Below are 12,908 nucleotides of genomic sequence, written 5' to 3'. Positions count from 1 at the left end.
TATTCCGGCCTCAAACCGAGGATACTCTGTAGGTATGGTGTCTGGTCAACAGAGGTGGCCATGCTTTTTAGCCATACTTTTACGCTTGCTAGGAAGTGATTTCAGATTTTTTTCAATAAAATGTTTTTAAATGTATACATTTCAGATTTTTAGAAGGCTCATGCATCTGTGGTATCTATCATTAAATATCTTATGGTAGCACAGTGTTAACATGTAGGCTACTTTGAATCAGACCTTTTTAGCCCAGCATACCAAGTAAAAAAATCTTTCTAACATTTGAGAGAGAGAGAGAGATAATACACACTAATTGTGTCACTTGTGTCAGCTGCTGCATCTTAATGATTTTAGGTGCAGGCATTCTGTTATAGAAAATGCTACTTAATTTTTGAAGCCATATATCAGACCTGATGTTAAGTTCCAGTAGACATGCTAAGAAAGTTTTGTTAAACATCAGTATCAAGAATTTGCATTCAAAAAGATTATGCAGTTATGTATATTTTAGCACAATTGAAAATAAAAAATTTTACAAGATTGCTCAGGAATCCTTTCACACTAAGATGCTTTTATTAGCCTTCTGCAGGCTCCGGATTAGCTTTCTGTACATGTTTCCCAAGTTGGTTCAAAAGCACTATTCTTGGTCTTGATACAGTTATGATATCTGATGAAATTGCAGATGAAAAGGAAAAAATATGAGAAACAGTACTCTTTTTGCTTGTTTTGAAGAGTCCCATGAAGTTAGTTACAGGAGGTATAAAAGTCAAAGAATCTCTTGGTTGAATTTTGGGTTTTGATTTTCTTCGGTGCTCTTTCCCTAAAAAGGAGAGAGCCATAATTAAGTGTCTCTTAAGCCTAAGAGCCCTAGGAATAGTCTCATTGCTTTTAATTCTATATACTTCTGTTTCTTCACATTGCTGAAACATACTAAGAGAACAGATCAGTAGCTTCCTGACTTTTAGATGCTGGAATGCAAAAATCTGTGGAGATCAATATATGGTTGCAAACTTTTTATCATGCCAAGTTGGCACTAATGAAACAGCAAATGCCAGCCACTTTAAACATCATTTTGTAAAAGAAGGGATAGCTTCATGTCAAAAGAAGGTGTAAAGCCATCATCTTAAAATGGAGGACTTTACTTGAATGAAATTAACTTTATTAGACACCTAGTTGTCCTTTTTCCTTTTTCTCTTATGTTATCACAAACCTGGTCTGGACTTTGCAGACCATTACTGGTATACATATTATTCAGAAACCAATATTAAAATGAAGGAATAATGGAACTAGCTTTATTCTTCTAGGTAAATTACTCTTACACTAAAGAAGCTATACAAAAACCAGACCACACAGAAACCATTCTACTACCGATATTCAAAAATATAGCTTCCCACACATACATACCTTCCCTCAGATACTATGAAGTTCTTCCCTGTCCTTTTCTTTTCCTATTCTCTGTCTTTCCACTTGTGACTCCAACAATGTGATCTTGATTTCAGAAAGTTCTGTCTTTGCTTTTACAGTGAGGTAATACCCCAAGTGGACTGATTTTGGATCCTACTAAGCACCCGTGATCAAGCACTAAGCAGGTGCATAAAGTCAGTGTGTGATTTATTTTCTCTATTACTGGTCTAGTAGGAATTGGATACTAACATGGTGAGATCTGCATTCTGATCTCACAGGCCTCGGCCACTCAGCCACCAACTCTATAAGCTTATCTATCAGCTCTATAAAACTGAACATAATATCAATGGAAAGAATGTCATCTCTGCTCTAAGAACTTATAGGCAAGTTGTACGTGAAACAGAGTAATAGCAAGATCATAGTTAAAGTCATACTTCCATGTTGTTTCAATAATGACATTTCTATGCATGGCTTATGAGAAAAAGCAAAGTAAGAAAGGGATTTCTGTCAAATGACATAAGTGGGGAACCCTTAAAGGGAATGATTAACACAGCACGGGTTTGTAAATGGGAAGATATTTTAGGTATGTAAAACTAGAAAAGCAGAAGTCTACCGGGAAACGTATTTTGGCAGCCTCTACATTTTGAATTCTTAGAAATAAAACAATTATAAAAGGTCAGAATAGAAAGTATCTCAGAGATAAAAGAAAAATCAATTACCTTTCTTAAAGACAGGAATTATGGATGGTCCTCCATTTTTCTCCAGACTGAAAGGAAAACACTTTTATCACAAAAACTAGAAATATATAAAAACTTAATATACCCAGGTACCATATTCAGTGCCTAGTGGTCTAATTTATACATGTTACCTGTACTAACTACGCGTGTTACCTGTAAGTATTTTGTAGTCCATCAGTCATTCATTCACTTACCACCCAAAACATGTGGAAGATTCAGTATGCTTGAAGTGAATAGGAAAAGTTTCATGGAAGAAGAGACACTTCAACTAGGTTTTGAAGAAAATGGGTCTTTAAACAGATGAGTTGGGGGAGGGTATTCCAGATATGGGGAACAGAATATGAAAAATTACAACACTATAAAACAGCATGGCATGTTCAAAGGGCACCAAGTAGTCTAGTGTGATCAGAATTAAAGTTATCTGCAGACATGATAGGAGATAAGATTGGAGAATAAAGATCAGGTCATTTTGTGTACCATGAATAAAAGAAAATTTAAACTTTATTTTCAAAGTAATGTGATACTAATGAAGTATTTCAAGCTAAAGAATAACCAGGTATACCTAAGTTGATATGATGTGGCTGTAATAGAAGTATTTTAATCGTTATCCTGTACGTGTAACATATAAATATGGTGTTAAAAAATTTCCCTGGTAAGAAAATGTAATTTTAAATATTAAATATTAAAACTGTTATTATTAAATATTAAATCTGTCATAAGCATATGACAGATGTGTTCCTGGTTAATTTGATGAGGAACATTTGCTTTGGTCAACTTTAATAAGACAGGCCCTAGTCTGTTCAATATGCCAACTTCATGGCTATAGGGTAACATGAAACTGGCTAGTCCTTTAGACTCAGATTATTTTCACATAGGGTCTAAGTTAACAGTAAAATTTTGTTTATCTACATACTTCAAAATTTACACATCCAAAGACTCTTCTAATCTGCCATTCTTGGGGCCGAAAGAGAATGTGGAAATAGAGAAGTGGTACACACTCCAAAACAATGCTGTCATGAGCCCAACCTAAATCAACCTACTTAATGTTTCCAGGAGTGGTATCAAGGAGTATTTTGTGGAAATTAATAATCTTTTAGCACATTTCCCATAGTTTCATTTAAATAAAATTCCTTTGCAGGATTGTTATGAAAATGAAAGGGAATAGTCAGTCTATATAAATACTGTAAGGAGAGTGCATAGAATTATTAGCTATGGGAGTAATTGTTATTTGTTTACCAGTTCTACCTCACTTGGCAGTCATTCCCATAAGTTTACTGACCACTTGTTATTGTTTATAATCCTGAAAATTGAGAGTTCACAACTCCAGGGGATGCCATTCACCTCACAGTAATTGTAGATGGCAGTCAAGTGTACTGACGAAGGAGTATCTTATTCTAATTCCCAAAAAGTTGCCATATGGGCTAGCTGTGGGAGTGACTGTGTAAAATAATACTTCCATTATTTAAAGTAAATTAATTTTTTGAATAAGTAAGTACCATTTTAAACATTTTAATTAAAAATTTTAAACCCAGAAAATTAAAGCAATTGTTTTCCCTGGATTATATAAAATTAGATAATCAGTTTGGGGTATTCAGTTTTTCAAAGAATTCAAATTAAACTGACTGAAGATGCACTCGTTTTTCTCTATACTTAAAATTGATTTATAGAACCATGATACACTACTGGATTCTATCGTCTTCTATTATCATAGAGTTAATAATATATCTTGAGTAGTTCTGTCTCCTATGTGTAAACAGTACTATTTGCAGAGACTTTTAATTCAGCTGTAATTACAGAAGAAGAGAAAATATGCCCATTGTAAGGAGATTCTCCTCTCCTCTCTTTTTACAGAAACTTAAGTTCATGGTAGAACTGCAACACTGAAGCAAAATCCTCTGAATAAATGCCTGGCAGACTTTGCCATAGCTTTAGCCACTGGGTCTGATTTGGCCCTGTTTATACCCTGTGAATTTGGCATAGCTTTGAATCAGGTGTAAAAGCCCTATTTGATGCCAAGGTCATAATGGCATTCCTGGTTGCCTCAGAGCTCTCAAATGTATCCCCAGCCTACCAAAAAATGACTTCCTGAATCAGCCCGCCAGGCTCCTCTGTCCATGGAATTCTCCAGGCAAGAATGCTGGAGCCGGTAGCTAATTTCTTCTCTGGGGGATCTTGACCCAGACATTGAACCCTGGTCTCATGCATTGCAGGCAGATTCTTTACTACTTTGAGCCACCAGGGAAGCCCAAATTGAACTTAGAAGCAACTAATCTTCCAAAAACTTCTGAAAAGGGGGATGAATAACCCTGACCAGACAGGATCCCCAAGATCAGTTGTATTCTTGTCTGCACTCTCAATTCTGTTGCTTAGTTGGAATTAAAAAGAGGCTTTGGCAATGGACATTTAGATAGAAGTCTTTCTTTTGTTACACAGTGCATAGATTCATATCAAGGATAGTTCCCTTGTTTGATCTTCCTTAAACTTCCTTAAAAATCCGTCTCAGTAATTTCACTACTGCCACTTCAAATATAGGAATAATACCTTAGGGAAGGAAGTCCCACTTTTTGTTGCATTTCAAATTCCTTTAAAAATGCTGGGTTTATACTTGCATCTCTGCTGATATTTTTTGTTATACGAAGGAACTGATTAGGCTTATTCCTGCATTCCTTTAATAAGAGTCGGAAAGCATTTGCATTGTAAGTTAAGTAACCAAGAGCACTGGAGCAAGCCATGCGAACCTAAGTGAAGAAGAAACAATTTCCCCTTAAGCACTTAGCTTTGTTCTTAAAATATCTAACCCAGTGTGCTCATTATATTTCATAGGAAATCTCTGTAGAGATCATACAGCAAATATGTATGTCAGCTGATGGCAATTTATAGACAGACGCATAGCCATATTTTTCGGGAGGCTGTGAGTTGCCATTGATTTCGAGTAGTTGGTCTCAGTCCTGGCTGCATTTTGGAATCACTGCTGCTGCTGCTAAGTCGCTTCAGTTGTGTCCGACTCTGTGCAACCCCATAGACGGCAGCCCACCAGGCTCCTCCGTCCATGGGATTTTCCAGGCGAGAGTACTGGAGTGGGGTGCCATTGCCTTCTCCGTTGGAATCACTGGTAGTTTAATAAAAAAAAAAAAAAAAAGCCCACCAACTAAATAGTCTCTCTTAGTAGAATCTGGTGTTAGGTATTTTTTTTATGTGCCACAGGTGATTTTCACGGGCAGCCCAAGTAAGAACCTTTGAGTTTGAACTAAGATAGTAGGGTCTCGGGTTTTCACTGTGAATTGGAATCACCTGGATAGCTACGAAAATTTTGTCTGAAAACTGATTTAATTATTTTGAAGTGCAGTGAACTGAACATTGGGACTTTTCAAAACTGCACAGGTGATTATAATATAGGAAACTAGGTAAAGAAACCATAGCATAAAAGTAAGTTAAAAATAAGCCACCCAAGGAAGCAACTCAGTTATCCACTGGCAAAACCAAAGAAACGAGCACAAGTTCCAGGCCATGGGACTCCAGAAAAAGTAATCCTTCCTTTGAAGGAAATATACTCTCTGCATTTCACTCTGAAGTAATTAGGTTGTTCATATAATAAAGTACACCCCTGGGAAGTTCTTAGGAAAATCTCTTCACGGTGGCATAAGAAATGTTGAAAAAATGAACGTAAACCAAGCCCATGCAGAGTACCAGAAGGCTGACATGTTGGTCTTTACGTTGACATACGACTTCTGTCTATGCCCCCAATCTTCCATGGCCTGCACAGTGGGTCTGGAGCAGCAGCCTCAGCTTCTGGGAACATGTTAGAAATGCAAAATATAATGCTAATTCTACACCAGATGCATTAGATCAGAAACTTTGGGAATGGAGGCCAGCAGTCTATGGTGTAACAAGTCCGCCAGGTGATATAGCCTTAAAGTTGGAGAATTAACTGCCTTCGCCCTTCCAAGAGAAGCAAAAAAAACCAGAAGCAACACACTGGGCTTCACACACCCTCGCTCTTAACTGTCGGGCAGGTAAGGAAAACTTTCCAATGGATTCCACTTTCACTCATTACAAATAATCACAGAAATGACTGCGTGACTTTAATTATAAAATATAAAATATTTTATAAATGAGTATTCTTGTATCATCCATGTACTTATTCATAGACTGAACTTAAAGCCTGAAATTAAAACCAATGTGCATATTTTGTGGGAACCAGAATTGTGAATGGCAAAGAGAAATCATAAAATTTTGAGTTAGTAACATGAACTGTTAATATTATATAACACTCAACCTGTGGAGAAATTGGCCCACAGAAGTGAGAGGGAGGCAGATTATTTTCAGGATATTGTTTTAGAATTACTTTTTCTTACCTCTTCTTGTCCTGAATACAAGTGATAGCAGAGCTGTTGGATCGTCCCTAATGCGGTAAATGCTTCTGGAATACCAGCTCTAGAATGAGCCAGGGTAGCTATTAAGTTCCCTATAAATTAAACAAGAAAACATGCATGTGTCATTTAATTGATATAAACCAATATACTGTGCCTTCATTCATTTGCATATATGAAAGTATTAAAAAGTTCTTGAGTCACATCTCTATTAATGAAGAACTGCTGAGGAAAAATGTGTGTGTGTTAAATATAAACTTTCCCCAAAATTATGGTTTGGTTTTCTGTCACAAACAGTAAAAGTTAAATAGGTTCATTTAAGTGTGAAGAATTTTGAAAAATCAGAGGTTTTCTTCCTCTTGGCTTCAGAATATATTTTATTTTGAGGTTTTATGTTTTTTAATGATTATGAACATAATGTTTGAACTACGTAAGAAAATTTAATGTCCTTTTTGCAATTCAGATGGCTTTAAGAGCTTAATTATATTCTTAAAATCAAGCAATATATTGCTTATTGACATTTAAGATCATTGAGGTTCTTCCCATAAAAGCAGTGTTTTGAGACTGAAGTAATAAAGTGATCTAGTAATTAAATAACACGGAGAAGGCAATGGCAACCCACTCCAGTACTCTTGCCTGGAAAATCCCATGGATGGAGGAGCCTGGTAAGCTGCAGTCCATGGGGTCGCTAAGAGTCGGACACGACTGAAGCGACTTAGCAGCAGCAGCAGTAGCAGTAATTAAATAAATGTGCAGCTACCAACTTAAAATTGTTTCATTAGAATTTGTGTTTTTATTTTTAGAGATTTCATGTGATATTCTTTCACAATATTGTTGCTGTGTTGGAATAAATGTAACACAATAAATCTATTTTTACATTTGTGGGTGGATACTTTATTGAGGTGTTCACTGAGTTTTTGTTCTTCTTTTGTTTTTTCCAGCCTCCATTAAAAGCCAGAAAGTCTTCTGTATTTATGGCCTCAGGATGAGGAGAGTTGGGTGGTATGGTCTAGAGCAAAAATTATCTAATGATAATCTTACTTTCAGGCTTATATTTTCTAAAGCCTGAGTTTATAGAAGGGGAGGAAGGGGAAAGGGTGCCTTTAAATATAGGGAGTAAGAAATGGGTAAGGGCAGAAAATCTAAGACTAAAACAGCAGGACTTTGCGTGAAGAATGGCAAAGTGGTACACATGGAAAACTGAACTGCTGGCAACAGAAACATCAGTCTATGTAAAATTTCTGTGCTTTTGGAGCCTCTTCTGGAGACCATACCAACTTGGACTTGAGCATATCATTTATTTTACTTTATACCTGAAATCTAAGTATCTGGCTTTGCTTGAGAAATCCCAGACATGCATATGACTCTGGACGTGCATATAACTCCAGTGGTGGAGTGCAGAGGAAGCCAAATAATTTTTGAGATTCAGCATCTACCACCCTGGGAAAATTAATATTTGAAAGCTAAAATAATATGGCATTTCTTGCACAGAGGAGTTTATGAGGTAAAATTTAAACCCACTACAACTGTTTTTCAGAGTCATAGAATTACTATGACTAAGAATGTTATTTAGATAAAAATATATTTAATAACTTATTTTAAACATGTATTTTTTTTCTAGCTAATTTTTGTTTGCTTGAATTTACCTTATACCATACAAATGTAACTTTATGGCAACAAGTGAAATATTTTTTTTTTTGGTGTGTTCAATAATCCCTTTCAGTTAAAAAACAAATACTTTATTTTTTGGTAGTTGTCTCTCCATATGGCTGTCATTTTGATACTGTTTTATGTTGTATTGAACGTGATAGATCAAGCAAACTAACATATTTATCATCTGGAGAGTTAGATCTGGATAGATATAGTCACACAATTAGCACTAACTGTCAAGAGTGCTACTGGACCATTCTGCTTTGCTATATTGCATAGCAACATAGAGAACTCAAACATCGGCCAAATATGCACATTTAGTCAAAAGGAAACAGAGGTTATCAGTTTAAGTCTGCCAGTATTACTATAAATTAGTGTATAAATTTTTTTGTTGGTAGTTCATAGTTGAATTCTCATTTTACATTCTGAAAAAATTAATTAGAGGTTGAAAAAATTAATTAGAGGTTTAAAAAAGTAATTAGGAAATCAGAAAGGCTGTAATTGGGGTGCAGAATAGACTTTCATTGTTCCATGTAGACTTAACTCTGAAGTTCCATGTAGAATTAACTCTGGAGTTCCACGTAGACTTACATGAGTTCATTCTTAAAACCACGTGACAGAGTATCAGGTTTATTTTATTACTCCTCAGATTACAAAAAAAAATACTTTTTTGAAAATAGTTTTATGTGGATATGATTGACTTCTAGTTATTTCTTACCTGTCAAGACAATAGTAGTGGAATCAGCTGAATATAGACTATCAACTAAAATAGTAACACCTCTCGCAGTCAAAGTAATGTGGTCCACATCTATAATGACTTTAGCTAATACAATAATCTAAAAATAAAAAAAGCATAGAATCATTGAACACTTTCTACTCAGCTTCTGTAGTTAGCCTTTTATTTCTGAGGGCATGCTTCTAGGAAGGTAAGAGGGTCAATTTGGTCAATGATCCAATAGAAGAAAAGAAGCCACAGGCGAGGACCCAGAGTGTGCTTCCCTATCTGATTACTGAGTAACCATCGTAGGCCATATTATTCTTCCATTTCCTTTCTACAGTGTTTGCAACTTTTGCATCTGTAAAGTATGGGTTCACAGAAAATACTTCTCCTAAAGGCCACAAGATAGACAAAGAAGAGAGAATAAGATCAAGAAGAAGCCAGAAACGTATGGTTGTCTATATGGTTGAAGAATCAGGTGATCAGCTAAAGATCCGCCGTTAGAAAACTTGTTTCTGTACCTACTGCCTTGTAAAATAGGGGTGATAAAAATAATACTACATGCCTGTCAACCTGATAGGGTTGTTTTAAGTCTCAGATGAGGCAAAATTGCCTATTAATTTGTAAAAAACAAACAAAAAAACCCACATCATGTTGTTTAGTCGCTAAGTCATGTCCAATTCTTTTGTGACTCCATGGACTGTAGCCCACCAGGCTCCTCTGTCCATGGGATTTTCCAGGCAAGAACACTGGAATGGGTCGCCATTTCCTTTCCAGGGGATCTTCCTGACCCAGGGATCAAACTTGCATCTCCTGCATTGGCAGGGGGATTCTTTACCACTGAGCCACCAGGGAAGCACCTAACCTTGTAAAATTCTACATAAATGAAGGACTCCTCATAAAGAATGGAATTCTTATGAGGTGGAAGGCGGTGGTGTAAAAAATACTGTGAATTGTATAAGATCAGTTAATATTTTCCAGATCCAATGTTTTTTTTCTAACTTTGCAGTTTTCACTAAAAAGATACATTGATTTGAAATTTTAACCCTCAAGTTTATACCTGAAATGCTGCCATTGCCTTCTCAGTTTCAATTGTTGATTCAAGGAAAGGTTCAAAAATTGATATGCTCATTTTTCCATTTTCCAGTATTAAGTATTGTTGCAAGCGATTGTTGAAGGCAAAAAGGGTTAATGCATAGCCTGCTCTTAAACAAATATCCTGGAAACAGGAGAGATGCGTTATCTTTAACTTACTTCATTTATCATGTTACTCAAGGCAATGAGTTTTGAATTCTTGCATATTAAGATATATTTCATTCTTATCTCTGGGAGTAAAATAAGACATTATTGGGGAAAACGGGTAGTAGAGTTGCCCCAGAATGTTATTGAACAAATAAAACAGAGAATTAGGTAGTGGTATCAGGGAGAAGAGAAGAGAAAAAAATTTTAATTTTTAAATGGAATGTTAGATTACTGGTTATGTAAATGAATACCCAAATGGTAATAGGAACCTCTGTAATTTTATTAACCTTCAACTTTTTTTTAATCATATTTTTATTTCAACATTTCAAAACAGAATTGATAAAAATTAAAATTTCTCTTGTATAGCTTGATATATATTGATGATGACATATATATATATTGTCATCATATATCATCACATATGATGATGACAATATATATATATTGTATGCATTCTGAGATGATACTGCTCATTTCTTAAAATAAATTTACTTGTAAAATTCTGCTGTATTCTAAGGGAGAATAAAAAATGATTTCCTTTTTAAAAATTGCATTTTAACATTCTAGGACTGGGCAAAGAGCAAAAGTCAATTTTCCCTTTGGCAGTCCATTTGCCAAAGATTTACAAGTATGGTGGATCTTCTAGAAAGACCCAAAAGATGGAATCTTGTCACTAAACCCTATTTTTAATATTTTATTTGAACACTGTGGTACACAGAGAACCATTAATTTCAGTGTGAGAGAACGTTAATCTTAGTGAGTGTTCTTCTGTCACTGTTAATCATATTAAAATGCTATAGGTACATATGAAATATTCTCAGATAAAAGTATATGATGCCTGAGATTTGCTTCAAAAGTAATATATGGATAGTGGGGGAATATATAAATGAAATAACTGCTGAAGACAGGTCATGGGAATATGTGAGTATGCTACTTTGTCATTCTATTTCTGTTTGAATTTTTCCATAATAAAAAGTATGTACTCACCAAGTACTCTGATACAAAGTAGCTCCAATACTTTGGCCACCTGACAAGAAGAGCCAACTCATTGGAAAAGACCCTGATGCTGGGAAAGATTGAGGGCAGAAGGAGAAGTGTGTGACAGAGGATGAGATGGTTGGATGGCATCACCAACTCAATGGACATGAATTTAAGCCAACTCATGGAGATAGTGAAGGACAGGGAAGCCTGGCGTGCTGCAGTCCATGGGGTTGCAAAGAGTTGGACATGATTTAGCAACTGAACAACAACTTACAAAGTAGTCACCTGATCGCAGGCAAGAAGAAAGGTATTAGGTATAAAGGGAAAGGGCCCAGAGAGTGGATGGAGCACATGGGAACAATCTGGGAGGAACTGTAGAATGACTGAAAGGAGAATGGGCAGTAGAAGGAAAGGGAGAACATGGGTGTCCCTGAGGAGCAGGTCAATGAGAGTAACATGTAGATGGAACAGAGTAGAGGGAGCAAATGTGGTTTAGAAAGTCAGTCAGATGAATCCCTACCCTATTATTGCCCACATGGCAGCAGCACTTCTCATCTTTTTGTGTACTACAGTAGAGTAAAATTCTGTTTAAAAAAATAATAATACTGAAATAAATCACAGGAGGATCCTATGACCCACCTCCCAGAATATTGGAAATAAAAGTAAAAATAAACAAATGGGACCTAATGAAACTTAAAAGCTTTTGCACAACAAAGGAAACTGTAAGCACAGTGAAAAGACAGCCCTCAGATTGGGGGAAAATAATAGCAAATGAAGCAACAGACAAAGGATTAATCTCAAAAATATACAAGCAACTCCTGCAGCGCAATTCCAGAAAAATAAATGACCCAGTCAAAAAATGGGCCAAAGAACTAAACAGACATTTCTCCAAAGAAGACATACAGATGGCTAACAAACACATGAAAAGATGCTCAACATCACTCATTATCAGAGAAATGCAAATCAAAACCACAAGGAGGTACCATTACACGCCAGTCAGGATGGCTGCTATCAAAAAGTCTACAAGCAATAAATGCTGGAGAGGATGTGGAGAAAAGGGAACCCTCTTACACTGTTGGTGGGAATGCAAACTAGTACAGCCGCTATGGAGAACAGTGTGGAGATTTCTTAAAAAACTGGAAATAGAACTGCCATATGACCCAGCAATACCACTCCTGGCATACACACTGAGGAAACCAGATCTGAAAGAGGCACATGCACCCCAATGTTCATCGCAGCACTGTTTATAATAGCCAGGACATGGAAGCAACCTAGATGCCCATCAGCAGATGAATGGATAAGGAAGCTGTGGTACATATACACCATGGAATATTACTCAGCCATTAAAAAGAATTCATTTGAATCAGTTCTAATGAGATGGATGAAACTGGAGCCCATTATACAGAGTGAAGTAAGCCAGAAAGATAAACACCAATACAGTATACTAACACATATATATGGAATTTAGAAAGATGGTAACGATAACCCTATATGCAGGACAGAAAAAGAGACACAGGTGTATAGAAGACTTTTGGACTCTGTGGGAGAAGGCGAGGGTGGGATGTTTCGAGAGAACAGCATCAAAACATATATATTATCTAGGGTGAAACAGATCACCAGCCCAGGCTGGATGCATGAGACAAGTGCTCGGGGCTGGTGCACTGGGAAGACCCAGAGGGATCAGGTGGAGAGGGAGGTGGGAGAGGGGATCGGGATGGGGAATACATGTAAATCCATGGCTGATTCATGTCAATGTATGGCAAAAACCACTACAATATTGTAAAGTAATTAGCCTCCAACTAGTAAAAATAAATG

At 36.3% G+C, this 12,908-nt stretch overlaps 1 protein-coding gene across 1 annotated transcript in view; it reads right to left on the bottom strand.

Moving 5' to 3' along the window:
- Positions 1-542: 542 nt before the first annotated feature.
- ANKAR (ankyrin and armadillo repeat containing) overlaps positions 543-12,908 on the bottom strand; it is a 56,568-nt gene continuing 44,202 nt past the window's right edge. The window contains exons 19-24 of the mRNA XM_043487781.1: positions 9,931-10,089; positions 8,871-8,988; positions 6,488-6,597; positions 4,674-4,870; positions 2,115-2,161; positions 543-811 (exon numbers count right to left, since the gene is read on the bottom strand). Coding sequence (XP_043343716.1) covers positions 567-811; positions 2,115-2,161; positions 4,674-4,870; positions 6,488-6,597; positions 8,871-8,988; positions 9,931-10,089 — 876 coding nt within the window. The 3' untranslated portion in view covers positions 543-566. The remainder of the gene's footprint in view (positions 812-2,114; positions 2,162-4,673; positions 4,871-6,487; positions 6,598-8,870; positions 8,989-9,930; positions 10,090-12,908) is intronic.

The sequence above is a fragment of the Cervus canadensis genome, chromosome 15 (genome assembly GCF_019320065.1).
Source record: "Cervus canadensis isolate Bull #8, Minnesota chromosome 15, ASM1932006v1, whole genome shotgun sequence".
In the NCBI taxonomy this organism is placed as follows: domain Eukaryota; kingdom Metazoa; phylum Chordata; class Mammalia; order Artiodactyla; family Cervidae; genus Cervus; species Cervus canadensis.
The sequence above is the reverse complement of the archived record's forward strand: the minus strand, read 5'-3'. Positions and strand labels throughout refer to the sequence as shown.